Here is a 17594-nt window from a genome sequence, read left to right on the forward strand (position 1 = left end):
TGTTTTACCGCTTAGTGTATAAATTTCCTAACACATCATTATCTCTGGCCTGGAAGTTGTAAATGGCGGCGTTGAAATTGGTATTCTCAAGCACAGATGTGGATGCATGGTAGCTCGAGCTGCTGATTAGCTGAAGCCATACTGGAGTGTTCTCATTACGACTCAGTGTGAAGTACACAATCTCGAACATGGAACAGGCTGGGTTCCTGTTATCGGAGGCTCGCACTCTGACCGGGAAAAAAATATTTGCTTTGCATCTCCTTCATGAGTAACAACCTCTGAAGAGCTATTGTGATATTTTGTGTGGGAGGTTTTATCTGCCATGTTCATGAGAAACAAGAACCATTTACAGTTCATGAGTAATCACAAGAACAACCAAACAGACGAAGTTCTCAATTGAGAATTGAACCAGGTATATTGAAATTGATCGACTACTTGGCTCATAAGAATTCATATACAATACCAAGACCAAGTAGGTTTTTAATCAAACCAGACTGCTTACACACCTTTTCAACACCTCTATAAGTAACTATACCGTGACACACTCCCCTACCATGTTGAAATTTGTCCCCCAATTAACAGGATTGGGAACGAGGTAAACATTATCTCGACGAACCCACAGGTAGGATATTGAGTATATATACCGGTAAAGTCCCTCGTTGGGCGCCAAATGTCACAGGGTGAGAAAAGTGTGCAGCCAGACCGGGGCTTGAACCCGGGACCCCTCGCTATCAGGGCGAGTGCTCTACGGACTGAGCTATGGGACCTTCTCAACACCAGTATAGGTAACTGTACCATGACATAAAGATCAACAACTCAGTGTAGGTTGACTCTGATCTCCCGAACAAGGTGCCAGATGTACGGATGATGCTGCTCTGGTCAATATTGAACAGGTTCACAGCCTTGTTGTCACCGACAAACGCATATGACACTTGACCAAACTGGGTCTGTAACAATGAAATGAATACATGTTAAGTTGGATGCTAATTTTCAGTGGTAAAACACCATTGCCCCTGCTTTGCCCAGTTTTAAGGATATAGTCTTGTCAATAACAAAATATGAACAATACAAAGAATATTAATTTGAGCTATTTCAACCGATGTTATTGAAGGTGTGTTAATTGAACAATCCAAAGAATATGATGATGTATATAGGCATTTGTTTTTATTTCATTTCCGGAGTAAATATTTTGCTTAAAATATTTTGGGCAGCTTGGCATCATCAACATTGTAAACACACAATTTTTGAATAACGACAAAGAAAGCAAACATCACAAACCATGTCAGCATCAGTGGCCGTCACACGGAAGACACTGGTTCCTGAGGACAGACTCTGGGAAATGTCAGCTGCATAGGGAGCCCTGTAAAACACTGGGCAGTTCTCGTTTCGAATAACAGTTATCGTCACTGTTGCAAAATTCTGACTCTGAAGCTGCGGGGTGCCAAAATCACGGGCATACACAGTCATCTGGAAAGATGGACAGGAACATGACAAATACCTTTCAGATGATTACAAATTGAATGGGGTTACCAAGAAATTAAATGGGGTTACCAACCAATTGTATGGGGTTACTTACACATTGTATGAGGTTACCAACCAATTGTATGGGGTTACTAACAAAATGATGGGGCTTCAAACAATTGTATGTATGGGGTTAGCCACAAACTGTATGGGGCTACCAACAAAATTGTTATGCATGAGGTTAGCCACAAATTGTATGGGGTTTGTAACACATTCTATGGGGTTACCACTTAATATTTAATATTAAGGCTAATGGGGCTTTCAGAGAACTAGTTTTATCTCTGAGTCTGGGTATCTTTAATTTCACAATTGAAAACCCTTCACTCACTGTGTAGACATCATTGGCGAACGAAACCTTATTCCTTAGGGACTGCCTGGCCAAAATTTCACCGGTGGACGGGTTGAGGAAGAAGTATTGAAGAGCTTGCTGTGAACCAGTCGCAAAGTACTCCACATTGTTCACCTGGCCCTGGAGCACACAAACAACCAACATTTGTGGAGAACAAAATACTTGCGAAAAAGTACAGACATTTATGAAAGGTCAATACGATTTCCTGTAACAGTCGTTTTAAAGTGCCTAAATCATTTATATTTCTATTAAATCAAATTTACAAATATAAGTTTTCTTTTAAACTAGAGCCACTTAATACAACCTGGCAGTCAAAAGGCTGAAATCCATTTCGGCAATGGATTTGAGGGGGGGGGGGGGGTGCCTTTAGGCTCTTCATTGGGTTCCAACCCCCCTTTTTGGATCAAATTGGTTGAAACACCCTGCAAAACTGGCTTTATACAAAACAACAAAAAAAAAACACTATCAAAACGATTTAATTCTACGTGCCAGAAGTTGATCAGGGTCAGTGGCACGCAGTGACGATCATATAGCCAAGGACTTGGGTCTCAAGGATCGTTTCTGTGTAGTCCTGCTGGGCAAATGTGGGCGGCTGGGTGTTCTGTGTCACCGTCACAGTTACTGTTTCAGTGTCATAAAGGGCTGGGATGCCATTGTCATATGCCTGAATTATTAGCTGTGGCAGATGTCGTTGCTTCACGCTGTGGGGTACCACCATCAATAGCGCGAACTGTCAGCTGAGAAATAGAAAGGTGCATATTTTATTACACATAACTTACGCCTAAATCATTTAAAAGGTTAGTTTTTTTAAAGAACTTTTTTTTTGTCAAATGCTTTCAAAAAGTGATGAATGCCGCACATTGGTGCATTAACATCAGGAAGAGGTCACATTATAATGAATGAAACTTGAAAGCACTTATTCTGTATTTGTTATATTGAAGTATTTTTAAATGATAAGTTAAAGGGTTTCAGTGGAGTACAAAATATTGTCTCACATTTAACAAGTTTACAACATTGTTAATAATGTACAAATGTTTTAAATAAAGGAAAGCAATTAAAAATGCATTAATGAGAAATTGCAGTTATGAAACCACAGGTGTTCCAATTCTAATATAGTGAATTTAAATAGATTAAACATTTTATTTTACGATTGTAAAACAAGTTATTACAACATTATATTAATCACTCTCGTTGACACAATTTTATGCGAGAGAGTAGAAATGTATTGTTGAGGCAAACAGTACACGGGTGGAGGAAACCCATTTGTCCATTGATGACCATGAACCAAACTAACAAGCTGGGAATCAAACCCAGGTCCACTAGGTGAGAAGTGAGTGTGCAAACTGGACAAGGTAATAAGCTAATATCATTATGAAATAAAAAGAAATTTATTAAAATCCTGTGAGTCACCATCGCTAGCGCAGACAGCCACAAATGGCACTCCTAGTGCGTTAACCTCCGGAATGGTGACAAAGTACTGAGCATTGTTGGTCCCTGTCCAGACAGGAGCCAGGAAGTTGCGCTGAATGTCCACAATTACAATGGCCGTGGCACTGCATGTGGGCGTGCCAATGTCATTGGCGAGAACAGGTACCTGGAGATTAAATTGATAAATATCTAACTCTTATTTCAAAAGAAACAATAGCGGTCGTAAGACAGTGCGCTCGACCACACCGCTTTGATTTAGAATACAATAACGATGTAATATTACCAAGTTCGGTCTCTTTATGTCAAACCTAACTCAAATTATTTGATACATAAGGTGACTTTGATGCTGCCCTACCACCAGCCCGCCCAAACAATGATGCAAGTCATTCAAATAACTTGATTTCCCATTATGAAAATGTGGTTAAGAATATACAAATATGCCTTTAAAAAGAAGTTAAAAAAAATAAAAAATAATCAAGGGCCATAATTTTTATTTAGGGTTAAAATGGAGTAATGTTTCTTGTTGTAAGATGGTCGTAAATAATTTTGAATTTTATTAAGTGCATTTAATGAACAGTGTAGAAGGTTTTTTTTATTAAAATCCCAACTTGCCCTTTACTTTTACTTGCCTAAAACTTTAACCTAAGTCAATCAGGGGCTATAACTTGTATTAAGGATATGGAGTTATGTAACCTCATTGGGTGATGGTCCTGAACAATTGTGTGAAGTATTAAGTCAATTGAATGAAGGGTATAGAAGTTATTAAACAATATCATAACCTGCCCTAAAACTTTAACCTAAGTTCCATAGTCAATCAGGGGCCATTATAACTTTGTATAAAAGATACTATGGATTTATCAAACCCCATTATGCGATGGCTCTGAACATCTGTGTAAAGTATTAAGTCAATTGAATGAATGGTATTGTGAAAATACCAACTTGCCCTAAAACTTTAACCTGCCCTAAAACTTTAACCTAAGTCAATCAGGGGCCATAACTTGCATTTAGGATAATATGGAGTTATGTAACCTCATTGTGTGATAGTCCTGAACAACTGTGTGAAGTATTAAGTCAATTGAAGAAAGGATATAGAATTTATTAATAAATATTCCAACTTGCCCTAAAACTTTAACCGAAGTTCCATAGTCAATCATGGGCATAATCTCTGTAAAGAATAATATGGAGTTATCTAACCTCATCATGTGATGGCCCTGAAAAACTGCGTGAAGTATTAAGTCAATTGAATGTAGGGTAAGGACTTATAAGTGAAAATCCCAACTTGCCCTAAAACTTGAACCGGACGAAGCCGTAGGCGAGTAGTATAGCCCACCTATTCTTCGAATAGTCAAGCTAAAAATTCTACAGTCAATAAAATAAAATACGGTTATTTATTAATTGGTTAAAGTTAGCAAAAGTATTTGATTGGTCAATATTTGTCCAATAATTACTGAGGACCAATCAAAATGCTTGTATGTGAAAAATAGCCAAAAAAATAACCTGTGCATAGCTTATCGAGTTTTGGCTGCTGCAGTCAATTAAATAAAACTTGATAATTCTTTGGTTTGGATAACAAGAGGGCCATGATGGCCCTAAATCGCTCACCTGAGTAAAAGAGTTTAACCTTTGTTATTAATATAGCTTGTTTCTCAAAGAATATTGAACAAGAGCTGTCAAAGTATGTGACAAATGCCCCCCAATGTGACATTGATCTATGAACAAGTACATAAAAAGTTGATCTTGCCTTTATGTGTCAAATACATATTGCAAGTTATCTTAAATTGCCTCTGAGCATAGAAAAAAACAACAATCATACTAAATGACAGCCAACACTCTTTATGTCCTCATATTCAGCATTCCATTGTGAATAAACACTTAGTGTATCTTTCACCTTAGATGTAGGGACATGGGTCTTGCACATGACACGTTGTCTTGGTATGTCGAAAACATATGGCAAGTCATTTTAAAATCTGTCCATATAAGAGTAAGTCACAGCACGGACACGACAGCCTATATTTTCCTTCAGGTTGCCATGGCAACCAGAGTTCTGCATGGAATTAATTTTTTTGAACAATTTTGAAAAAGCACCAACCAAGGATCATTCCTATGAAGTTTCATCAAAATTGTCCAAGCGGTTTAGGAGAAGAAGCCCTTCCCTAAATTTGCCACGAATTGGACGTGGAAAATGGGTGGCAGTTGGTGGAGTATTGGAACGGGTGGCACTTGGTGTAAAATGATGAAAAACAGAAGAAAATGGGACTTTGATCTAATTTTTCACCATTTTCCACCAAATGCCACCCCAACGTGGCAGTTGGTGGAGTATTGGAACGTTTTCCACCAAATGCCACGTGGCAAACTTTTTTCACCATTTAATGCCACCCCAACGTGGCAGTTGGTGGAGTATTGGAACGTTTTCCACCAAATGCCACGTGGCAAATTTTTTCACCAAATGCCACCCCAACGTGGCAGTTGGTGGAGTATTGGAACGTTTTCCACCAAATGCCACGTGGCAGTTGGTGGCAAATTTTTCACCAAATGCCACCCCAACGTGGCAGTTGGTGGAGTATTGGAACAATTTTCCATCAAATGCCACATTCAGTTTCTTTGATCTTTTTTCACCAAATGCCATGCCAATGTGGCACTTGATGGAAATTACGTGGCACTTGGCGGAAATTAAATCATGGGATTATGAAGTATGCATACAACAACCTAAGAACAACAAAAAAAACACAATTCTTTGCAGTCATTTAGTTTCATATGTACACAAAATTACAAAGGATCACAGTTGATGGTGAAGAGCTGTCTGCATTTCTACATTTGGAGAAATCCTGAAAACAGTTTTAGTATTATTTATATTGGAGGTTTCATTTTAGCTATCATTATTCAAAATATATTTTAAAATTAGATTCATAAATAAAATGACAACAATAAAAACATACTCTTAAATATGTTTCTTCAGCTTTGGGCCTAGCCAGATTAATACCAAGTATTACAACAAAATGATATATTACCATAACTAAATATAGAATCCAGCCTCATACATTGAATCATTGCAAATATGTTTTACAAGAGCACTCGTCTATGTATTAGCAATGACAATACAGGTAAAAAGTTAATTAAACTACCGGTTTTGGTATTTGAATATTGAAATGTCAATAACCTGTTTCTTTTCTTTCAAGTGATGCACATCCGGTTGTTGTTTTCTGCAAGTTTGGCTATACTTCTTCTGCTATAGAAGTCCTCTATTCATATTTCTTTCTGAAAAAGCGATCATTTTAATAAATCTGTTCAATATAACAGGGTTTGCCTCACCAAGATTCACTTGAATATCTTTTCTTTTTCAAAATCATGCAGCCAACAACATGAATAACACGAAGGCTTTGTCAATACCTCAACAATTTTTCTTAAAAACACACACACCCTTAAGATCTTATAAATCTACATCTTTTCTTGACTGGCATTTAATATTGTTTATCTCACCCTTTATAGCACTTAGCACTTTTAAATAAGTATTAGCTAATATAATATGATAAAACTATGAGGTCAGTCTTCATTATAAGTTATTGTTATATTCAAATATATACCAAAAAGGTCTTAGAATCTTGTCCAAGTACATTGTCATCGTTATGGGGGGTTTTGTCTGGAAAAAAAATGTGTATAACATTTCTTTATGCATCTTCAACTTCATTGTACAAATTGAATGATACTTTTTAAACTTAGTACATTCCTTGACTAAGTATTTGTCAATTCTTTTGGAATAAAGACTTTTAGTGAAACATACTTGACAGTACATGCATAAAGCTTATCTCTTAGTCAAACTTTAAACAAAGACAAAGAGCCTAATATGTGTAAAAATAAAATAAAATGATAAGTCATGATCTTTTTTGGTTGTTAATATGATAAAAAAAAACAGTTACCTTATAATCAATCCATTTTATTAAACAAAACTTCACAAATTTTTTCTCACTATTCAAAGTTCCACAAAATTAATGCTCGTAACTGTCAGAAGATTCAAATATTTTGAGTAGATTTTCCAGCAGAGAGGTCATTCCGAGTTTAAATCAAACATTAATGGGATCCCTGTACCTTTGGGGAAATAGCATTAGAGCACATGTACACAGAAGACTTAGTTTTACTCATCATTATCATGATCATGATAATCATCATCACATTGTTGTTGTTGTTGTCATCATCATCATCATCATCATCATCATCATCAACAACATGTTGTTGTTGTTGTCACCACCACCACAATCATTATGATCACTATCACCACCACCACAATCATCATCATCACCAATACCACCACAATCATCATATTCACCAACACCACAATGAACTACCAACAACACCACAATTGTCAAAATCAACCACCACCACCACAATCATCATAATCCCCACCACCACCATCATCATAATTACCACCACCACCACCACCACCACCACCATCATAATCATCATCAATAGAACCACCAATATCATAATCATTATCAATAGAACCACCAACATCATAATCATCATCAATAGAACCACCAACATCATAATCATCATCAATAGAACCACCAACATTGTAATCATCATCAATAGAACCACCAACATGATGAAGAGTAGTAGCACATGTAGTTATAGTAGTAGTGGGAGAAATCACCAAAAGTAGTATTACCAGTTAGTTTTAAATAGTAGCATATGTAATGATGCTAAAACAGCAGCATGAACAGCAACTGTCGTAGATGCTATTCTTATTCCATGATGATAAGTTATGGTTCCATTTTACAGAACTCTTGAGATTTTCTAAGTCTTTTTTCACCAAATGCCACCCAAAAAATTAACTAAGTCCAGTTTTTCACCAACTGCCATATGAAAAATGAACTAAGTCCAACTTTTTCACCATGTGCCACATGAAAAAAAAATGAGTTCAATTTTACACCAACTGCCACCTCCAGTTGGGTGGAAATTTCATGGCAGTTGGTGGAATTCTTGATATTCCACAAGTGCCACCCATTTTCCACTAAATGCCACCCAAATCCATGGCATTTGGTGGAAGTTGGTGGCAAATTTAGGGAAGGGAGATGATTGTAACCAATTGTTGACACTTTTCCTTTAGGTTGCCATGTCAACCAGAGTTCTACATGGAATTAATTTCTTTGAACAATTTTGAAAAAGCACCAACCAAGGATCATTCCTATGAAGTTTCATCAAAATTGTCAAAGCGGTTTAGGAGAAGATGATTACCGTATAACCAATTGTTGACATTTTCCTTTAGGTTGCCAAGGGGCCAAACAAAATTATTTGAAAAGACCTGACAGAGGCCCATGCTAGGATTTATGCTTCAGACTTAAAGATCCATCAAGCAGTTAATAAGATCAAGTTGTTTAAAGGTTTTTCTATTTTTTGCTCTGGTGACCCCTAAAAGGGGCCAAACAAAACCATTTGAACAAAGTTGAGAGAGGACCATGTAAGGATGCTACATATCAAGTATGGAGTCATTCTGACCTTTACTTTCAGAGGAAAAGATGTTTAAGTGACAAGACAATGTAAAAACAAATGACCCCTGAGCAAGGCCAATTTGACCCCGGGACAATAATTTGAATACCTTTGGTGTAGGTCCACTAGGTAACACTATATACCAAATATGAAAGCTCTAGGTCTTATATTTTGGAGAAGAGGATTTTTAAAGTTTTATTATATAAGACTATATAAAAATATTGAAAACCTAAGCCTATGAACACGGGGCATGGCCAATTATGACCCCAGGGCTAAAGTTTGAACAATCTTAATAGTGGTCCGATAAACAATGCTTCATACCAAATATCTAAGGCCTTCGCCTTTTGGTTTCGGAGAAGAAGATTTTATAAGTTTTCATCATATACATATATAAGGAAACCCATGACCGCCCGGTCGGGGCCATTTTTTGACCCCAGGGCCAAAGATTGAACAATATTGGTACAAGTCAACTAGATGATATATCATGCCAAATATCTAAGCTCTTGTCACTACTTGATTTTACGTGTGTATCTATATATGTATATTTGTTATCAATTGTTGTATGTGGCCCATATTGAAAATTGGTATGTGTACTAAATATGTTATCCAGTTTAAATTAAGACGTTACTTGTCTTTGTGAGTTCGGAGAAGATTTTTTAAGTTTTCACAATAACACATATAGAGAAAACCCATCAGCCCCGGGGTGTGGCCAATTTTGAACCCAGGGCCATAATTTGAACAAACTTTGTAGAGGTCCACTAGACGATGAATCATGCCAAATATCTAAGCTCTAAGCCACGTAAGTTCAGAGGAGATGATTTTTGAAGTTTTCATTATAAACATATAGAGAAAACCCATGACTCCCGAAGGGGGTGGGGCCAATTTTGACCCCAAGGCCATAATTTGAACAATCTTTGTAGAGGTCCACTAGACGATGAATCATGCCAAATATCTAAGCTCTAGTCCAAGTAAGTTCAGAGGAGAAGATTTTTTAAGTTTTAACTATATACATATAGAGAATACCCTAACCCCCCCTGGGCGGGGCCAATTTTGACCCCAAGGCCATAATTTGAACAATCTTTGTAGAGGTCCACTAGACGATGAATCAAGCCAAATATCTAAGCTCTAAGCAACGTAAGTTCAGAGGAGATTTTTGATTTTTTTTAATATAAACATATAGAGAAAACCCATGACCACCCAGGGGCGGGGCCAATTTTGACCACAGGGCCATAATTTGAACAATCTTTGTAGAAGTCCACTAGACGATGAATCATGCCAAATATCTAAGCTCTAGTCCAAGTAAGTTAAGAGGAGAAGATTTTTGAAGTTTTAACTATAAACATATCAAGTATACACATGACCCCCCGGGGCGGGGCCAATTTTGACCCCAAGGCCATAATTTGAACAATCTTTGTAGAGGTCCACTTGACGATGAATCATGCCAAATATCTAAGCTCTAGTCCAAGTAAGTTCAAAGGAGAAGATTTTTGAAGTTTTCACTATAAACATATAGAGAATACCCTACCCCCCCGGGGCGGGGCCAATTTTGACCCCATGGCCATTATTTGAACAATCTTTGTAGAGGTCCACTAGACGATGAATCATGCCAAATATCTAAGCTCTAGTCCAAGTAAGTTAAGAGGAGAAGATTTTTGAAGTTTTAACTATAAACATATCGAGTATACCCATGACCCCCCGGGGCAGGGCCAATTTTGACCCCAAGGCCATAATTTGAACAATCTTTGTAGAGGTCCACTAGACGATGAATCATGCCAAATATCTAAGCTCTAGTCCAAGTAAGTTCAAAGGAGAAGATTTTTGAAGTTTTCACTACAAACATATAGAGAAAACCCATGACCCCCCGGGGCGGAGCCAATTTTGACCCCAAGGCCATAATTTGAACAATCTTTGTAAAGGTCCACTAGACGATGAATCATGCCAAATATCTAAGCTCTAGTCCAAGTAAGTTCAGAGGAGAAGATTTTTGAATTTTTAACTATAAACATATAGAGCATACCCATGACCCCCCCGGGGCGGGGCCAATTTTGACCCCAGGGCCATAATTTGAACAATCTTTGTAGAGGTCCACTAGACGAAAAATCATGCCAAATATCTAAGCTCTAGTCCAAGTAAGTTAAGAGGAGAAGATTTTTGAAGTTTTCACTATAAACATATAGAGAATACCCTTACCCCCCGGGGCGGGGCCAATTTTGACCCCAAGGCCATTATTTGAACAATCTTTGTAGAGGTCCACTAGACGATGAATCATGCCAAATATCTAAGCTCTAGTCCAAGTAAGTTAAGAGAAGAAGATTTTTGAAGTTTTAACTATAAACATATCAAGTATACCCATGACCCCCCGGGGCAGGGCCAATTTTGACCCCAAGGCCATAATTTGAACAATCTTTGTAGAGGTCCATTGGCGATGAATCATGCCAAATATCTAAGCTCTAGTCCAAGTAAGTTCAAAGGAGAAGATTTTTGAAGTTTTCACTACAAACATATAGAGAAAACCCATGACCCCCCGGGGCGGAGCCAATTTTGACCCCAAGGCCATTATTTGAACAATCTTTGTAAAGGTCCACTAGACGATGAATCATGCCAAATATCTAAGCTCTAGTCCAAGTAAGTTCAGAGGAGAAGATTTTTGAATTTTTAACTATAAACATATAGAGCATACCCATGACCCCCCGGGGCGGGGCCAATTTTGACCCCAGGGCCATAATTTGAACAATCTTTGTAGAGGTCCACTAGATGATGAATCATGCCAAATATCTAAGCTCTAGTCCAAGTAAGTTAAGAGGAGAAGATTTTTGAAGTTTTAACTATAAACATATCAAGTATACACATGACCCCCCGGGGCAGGGCCAATTTTGACCCCAGGGCCATAATTTGAACAACGTTTGTAAAGGTCCACTAGACGATGAATCATGCCAAATATCTAAGCTCTAGTCCAAGTAAGTTCAGAGGAGAAGATTTTTGAAGTTTTAACTATAAACATATCGAGTATACCCATGACCCCCGGGGCGGGGCCAATTTTGACCCCAGGGCCATAATTTGAACAATCTTTGTAGAGGTCCACTGGACGATGAATCATGACAAATATCTAAGCTCTAGGCCAAGTAAGTTCAGAGGAGAAGATTTTTTAAGTTTTCACTATAAACATATAGAGAAAACCCATGACCCCCCAGGGCGGGGCCAATTTTGACCCAAGGGCTATAATTTGAACAATCTTGGTAGAGGACCATTTGGTGATCCTACCTACCATATATCAACGGCCTAAGCCTTGTGGTTTGGGAGAAGAAGATTTTTCCTTTCCATTGCCATGGCAACCAGAGTTCTGCATGGAATTCAATTCTTTGAACAATTTTCAAAGGGGACCACCCAAGGAACATTCCTGTGAAGTTTGGATGAAATTGGCTAAGCGGTTTATGAGGAGATGTCGTTTAAAGTAAAAGTTTACGGACGGACGAAGGACGGACGGACGCCGGACGCCGGACAAATTGTGATCACAAAAGCTCACCTTGTCACTATTTGACAGGTGAGCTAAAAATAATTAAAATGATTGATTGGTCAATATTTATCCAATATCGGCTGTTTACCAATAAAATTGCTTGCATGTATAAACTTACCAGATGACCTGCAAATAACTTTTTAAACAATTGGCCTCTGGTAGATTGCCACAAAAAAATATTGGCAATTTGTAAATAAATGATTTTCGTAAAAAGCATATGCTCATCAAATAACGAATTTTTAAAAAGCAAAGAAAAGAGTACTCCTCCAATGTGGAAATATGTCACTTCTTTTAAAACTGAAAACAATATGGCCAATCAGGGAAACTAATTTGGGAACCCCTATTTTCAATGCAGGTGCTCTACAAATTAACATTGAAAAGCAGACTTCAGTCCCAATATTAAACTTTGCGAATATTCGAACACCTAGAAACATACATAGTATCTGTCCTGATTGCATTTGCAAGGTTCGACCAGACTGTAAAATGCTGGTGTGATGGCAAAGTAGGTCGGCGCTGTGTCATCTCCAATAATGGAAAATGTAAGCTGGTTGAATTGAGCCTGAAATGGAAAAATAGTTTTTTTATTATATGCTTTCTGGTGGTTTATAAAGATTTATCAGTGAAAAAGAATTGATATTTAACTGTTTGAAACAGTTAAAATATCAAATTGATATTTTTCACAGTTTTTGAAATTTAGCCCACTCTCAGTGTCAGTGCACACAGGGCTGCAGGGACACTGTTTTAACGTCATTTTAGAACGGAAATAATTATCCTTTTTATATTACATCAAGTTGAAAGAAAAACTTAATATAGATGAAATTTCTTTTTATAAATTAATTGAAATATACAACAAACAGTCATTTAGCATTGCTTCAAATAATATAAACTGTACAAGTACTTAATATTATTTTTTCCATTGTCAGTTTAAACTTGTAAATTCTTCTCACTCTGTAGAATGACTTTATGATTTGAAAAATTAACTTTCTATCAATAAGGTTAAAAAAAGAGCACAAGCAAAAAGACTTTAGAGTGACTGTGTTTATGCTTATATCAAGTTATGTGAGACTTGAGTGATTGTATAAGCTATCAAGTTATGTCACAATCAAACTTAAAGAAATAAGTACAGTCAAAAACCACTTTGTCAAAGTTGTCAGGACCTTGGGAAATACTTCCAAGATAATGAACATTCAATATAACCAAACTACAAAAATTGAAAAACTAAACCGAAAAAAAAAGTTTGACATAACCAGAACATTGAGATAAGAAAAGTTTGACATAGCGAGTTTCGACTGTATTAATTGTAAGCGAGTTTCAACTGTTTTAACTAAAAGCGAGTTTTGACTGTATTAACTATAAAATAAGCTTTCAAATTCGTTTACATACACTTGTGTCCTCAGCAGATACAATCATCACTGAACTTCCGACAGACTGCGACTCCAGGACGGTGGTGGAGTATGTAGAATTGAAAAACAAGGGAGAGAACTGGTTCCTTGACATAGTGATAGTCACCGTTGTGGTGTCAGTTGCAGAACATGACTGTGGCTGCCCTTGATCGCGCAGGGATACTTGGAACTGAAAACAACGATATTTAAATTTTCATTTGTCTCCAGAAATATGTACATCAGCCAAAAAAATTTCTAACAGAAAAAAAAACATAAAAAACTGCCATAACTTTCAACATAAAAAAAACTTATGTAATTCTTCAGTAAGGTCTGTGAAGCTAAGTTATTCTAAACAAGTGGTCTAATACAAAACAGCTGTCATTACAAGCGAAAAAAAATCTTCAATAAACGTTGTAAAATAAAATCATCTTGCTATAGTTTGGTTATGTTGTAACACTGATGATGCAGGAGAACATGGGAAGCTTATAAAAACCTTTAGGCCAAAATAAATTGGGTTTGGTTGGGGTTACATCCTTTCCAGAAACAAGTAGGGTTAGAAGGCTTATTTTTTCTTCTGTTTTTTTTTTATATTAGGCTTTATTAAAATTGTACGTTCAGCGCGAAATTGATTTATCAAACACAAAAATAACACAACTGTCGTGAAAAGGCATCCTTAATTTAGCGTTGTGCGAAATTTTGTCTCTAGATTTCACTCCGATGGTCTGATATTAACGCAATTATCAGACCATATTTATTTTATGGTGGTTACCAAAATATCCACTATGGCCTACTCGGGAGTTATTCCGAGCAGTTCCGAAGGCCTACGGAATTCAACGGAGACAATCACGTGATAGTTATGAATAATCAATGAGGTCAGCATCTCATTAAAAAGATGGACGTTGGAGAAAAGAGAAAGAGAGGAAGACCTAGATTAACTGAAGATCAGAAAGCGGCAAAGACAGGACAATGTAAAAGAAATGTCTTCAACAGTTTATTTAGGTATTCATTTAAATAGATGGAAAGCCTTGAAACTTCAGATGGGATGGTAAACTTACGGTGATGTAGCAAAACACCTTCTCGACAGGTTCGTGTTTTAACTTTAGTCACTGGTTTTGTAAACCTCAGTTATTTAATTATCGGGTGGGTATACAGTATATACATTCTGGTTAAGGTTTTACATTTTATCTGATTTCACAATCACAGTGATCCATGTATGTTTCAATCTTAACCCTTAAGCTGCTGATGGCGATTTTAAAGGCTTTGCAAACAGCTTGGAACCAGACCAGACACCGAGTAACCCGGCGCCTGGTCAGGTTCCAAGTTGTTTGCCACTCAGTCAATATATTCCCAAAGTTTTAAGTAAATTGAAAGAAATTTAGAATAAACCAGACAACATTTTTGAGCAGATGATATTTCCCAGCATGCAAAGGGTTAAAAAGCTGTGCACTCAATCTGTGACAACTCTTGTTGGAAAGATTATAAATTGTGACATCATTTTGCCCCATTATTTTGGATTAAATTAATGGACCAGAATTTTTACCAACATTTTGGGGGAAAAGTGCACCCTTTATTCTGGGGAATGGGGTCTGTATACCCGCCCGAAAGATGACATCTCTTTTACATTTTTCTATGTTGCAAAGTTCTGCAAGTCAAATGAAAAGAACAAATTGCATTTATTATTTGCATTGCAATGTGTAATTTAATAACAAGGTAAATTATTCCTTAAATTTCTATATAAAATCATAGCATGGTATGATTTTGTGTTTTTTTACCTCCCTAAAATACAAATAATCATTATATTATATTCACGTCAAAATGGCCTTATTATATAATGTAATCCATTCAAAAATTATACTGGTCAATCAATACAATTGAACTTAGAAATAATCTCAATTGATGTTATTATTAATAAGTCAAACATGCATTAACACATCTAGTGTTTGAATGATGGATGGCTCACCTAAAAATAAATGTAGACGAGCCAGAAAATGTTAATTATGGAGGAATTTTAAAACTCAAGAACACATTAAAAACAATGCTTTTATTTGTTATCCAATTGATAAAACTATACTCAGAAGAAAAAGTTTAGTCAGTATTTTCATTTTTGAACTAAGTCAACAATTTTGAAAATAGTTTAAGTAAATACATCTCAACAACATGATGTGGTTGACCTATTTATTATCAATACATCGGTTAATCCCTAATTTGCCACTGCATACAGTAGTTTTGCAATTTTTTCGAAGTTCATATGGTGCACGTGCACACGTTAATCGGCATGGTCATTTTGTCGGCAATTTTATCAAATAAATAGTGTAGTGGTCACATTGAAATAATCTGGACACAAAATATCGACAACAATCATGGGCCGTCGCCAAGGTTTATCATTAGATAACAGAAATATCGCTTTAGGATTGCTGGAAACCGGTATTCGCGTAGCTGACATCGCACTTCCTTTTGGTGTTCACGAACGGACTATTTTTCCTCTGCAAAAACGATTCTTTCAAACAGGCAACGTTAAGGTATATAGTGACGTCATCGTTTCATGGTTGCCCGGAAGATCGCAAATCAATTGAGGATTGCCACAGGAACCGGAATTTAGGTTTTCACCGCACGTAATCGTTTGAAGGCTGCACAACTTCGCGCTCTTCGCCCTTACGTTGGCATTCCACTGAGTGTGTGTCACTGTATAGCACATCTTAATTGAGCTCGCCAACATCTTGGCTGAATAAGCAGCAATGGAACAGGATCGTTTTCACAGACGAATCCAAATTTAATCTGCAAAGGGCAGGTGGCATTAGGTGCGTGTATGGAGACGTGAAGGTGAACGGCTGGATCCTACTAACGTCATCCAATGTGATCGATACGGTGGTCACGAAGTGTAATGATATGGGGCGGGATTTCATATAGTGGGAAAACAGAACTTAAAACAATATGTGGAAATCTAAATGCTGTTCACTATTGTGATGAAATCATTGTTCCCGTCGTTGCACCATACATAGCCAACCGTCATGCTGATATTCTACAACAGGATAACGCTCGCTGCCACACTGCACGTTACACACAAAATGTTCTGGCTGGACACAACATCGAAACCCTTGAAGAAGCAGTATTTGGTCAGGAAGAGGCTGCAGAAAGTGATGGTGAGGAAGCGGAGGTAGCAAGTCCTGCAGATGGCCAGAAAAAGAAAGTAAATGAAGCTGATATTGATGCGCTAATGTAGCACCCCCACTTGTATTTTATTCCTCGACCAGCTCCTAGCTTTGGCAGATATGAAAGTTTCCACTTGTCAGATATGTGGCTCCAAAGACATCCAGATGCAGGAGAGCATTGGATGACACGGCCCAATTATCGGATTAGGAGATTACCAATTTGTATGAATGGCTTATTGTGATGTTTTGACGAATGGGACAATTTGGCCAAATACTCGCTGATTGACAGATTTACAATGTGCTAAATTTTTCGGCGAAGTCAATGTCGCTTTGATGATACAAATGGGCGAAGTCTGGGAATTTTAGGTGACCACTTCGCCCAAGTCGCCCCCTCGCGAGAGCCCTGCATCATAGAATGGGTAAGACCTAATGACTGAAAGGGGCATGCTTACAAACCTGTGAGGTGGTGCGGTATAAACAGGGTGTTTCAAATTTTCAAACTTCAAGACTTATATAAGTAGATTGCTAAGTTATGTAATGTGTGTACAGGATAAAGTAGTGAATATCCAGTAATAAATAACTGGGGGGGGGGGTCGGCAGGGGGCAGCCTGGACATTCTTTTAACTGATTAATTGAAATGACACATTTTAAACATTTTGTGAATTTTGATTCTTATTAATAATTGTTTTCAGCATCTTTTAAATGGAAATATTTTTACTTATCTACAAATGTAATTTTGCCATTCATCTTTGGGGGTGGGGGCACAACCC

At 37.3% G+C, this 17594-nt stretch overlaps 1 protein-coding gene across 1 annotated transcript; it reads right to left on the bottom strand.

The window, feature by feature from the left end:
* Positions 1-4: 4 nt before the first annotated feature.
* LOC128230803 (protocadherin Fat 4-like) lies at positions 5-13794 on the bottom strand. Its single transcript, XM_052943245.1, has 8 exons — positions 13677-13794; positions 12730-12852; positions 3281-3464; positions 2394-2512; positions 1850-1990; positions 1279-1467; positions 817-947; positions 5-227 (listed from the first exon to the last, which is right to left on the bottom strand). Exons 1-8 carry the CDS (start codon positions 13788-13790, stop codon positions 5-7), a joined length of 1224 nt encoding a protein of 407 aa, XP_052799205.1. The 5' UTR covers positions 13791-13794.
* Between the last annotated feature and the right edge of the window lie 3800 nt (positions 13795-17594).

This window comes from Mya arenaria, chromosome 4, assembly GCF_026914265.1.
Source record: "Mya arenaria isolate MELC-2E11 chromosome 4, ASM2691426v1".
In the NCBI taxonomy this organism is placed as follows: domain Eukaryota; kingdom Metazoa; phylum Mollusca; class Bivalvia; order Myida; family Myidae; genus Mya; species Mya arenaria.

Bases quoted from the DNA above. Each gene is read 5' to 3' on its own strand.
- LOC128230803 (XM_052943245.1), bottom strand. From the start codon at position 13,790: ATGTCAAGGAACCAGTTCTCTCCCTTGTTTTTCAATTCTACATACTCC. The intron at 1,468-1,849 runs GTGAGTGAAGGG...CCATCTTTCCAG, and splicing joins TCGCCAATGATGTCTACACA to ATGACTGTGTATGCCCGTGA. The intron at 228-816 runs GTTGTTGATCTT...TTTCCCGGTCAG, and splicing joins TCAGAGTCAACCTACACTGA to AGTGCGAGCCTCCGATAACA.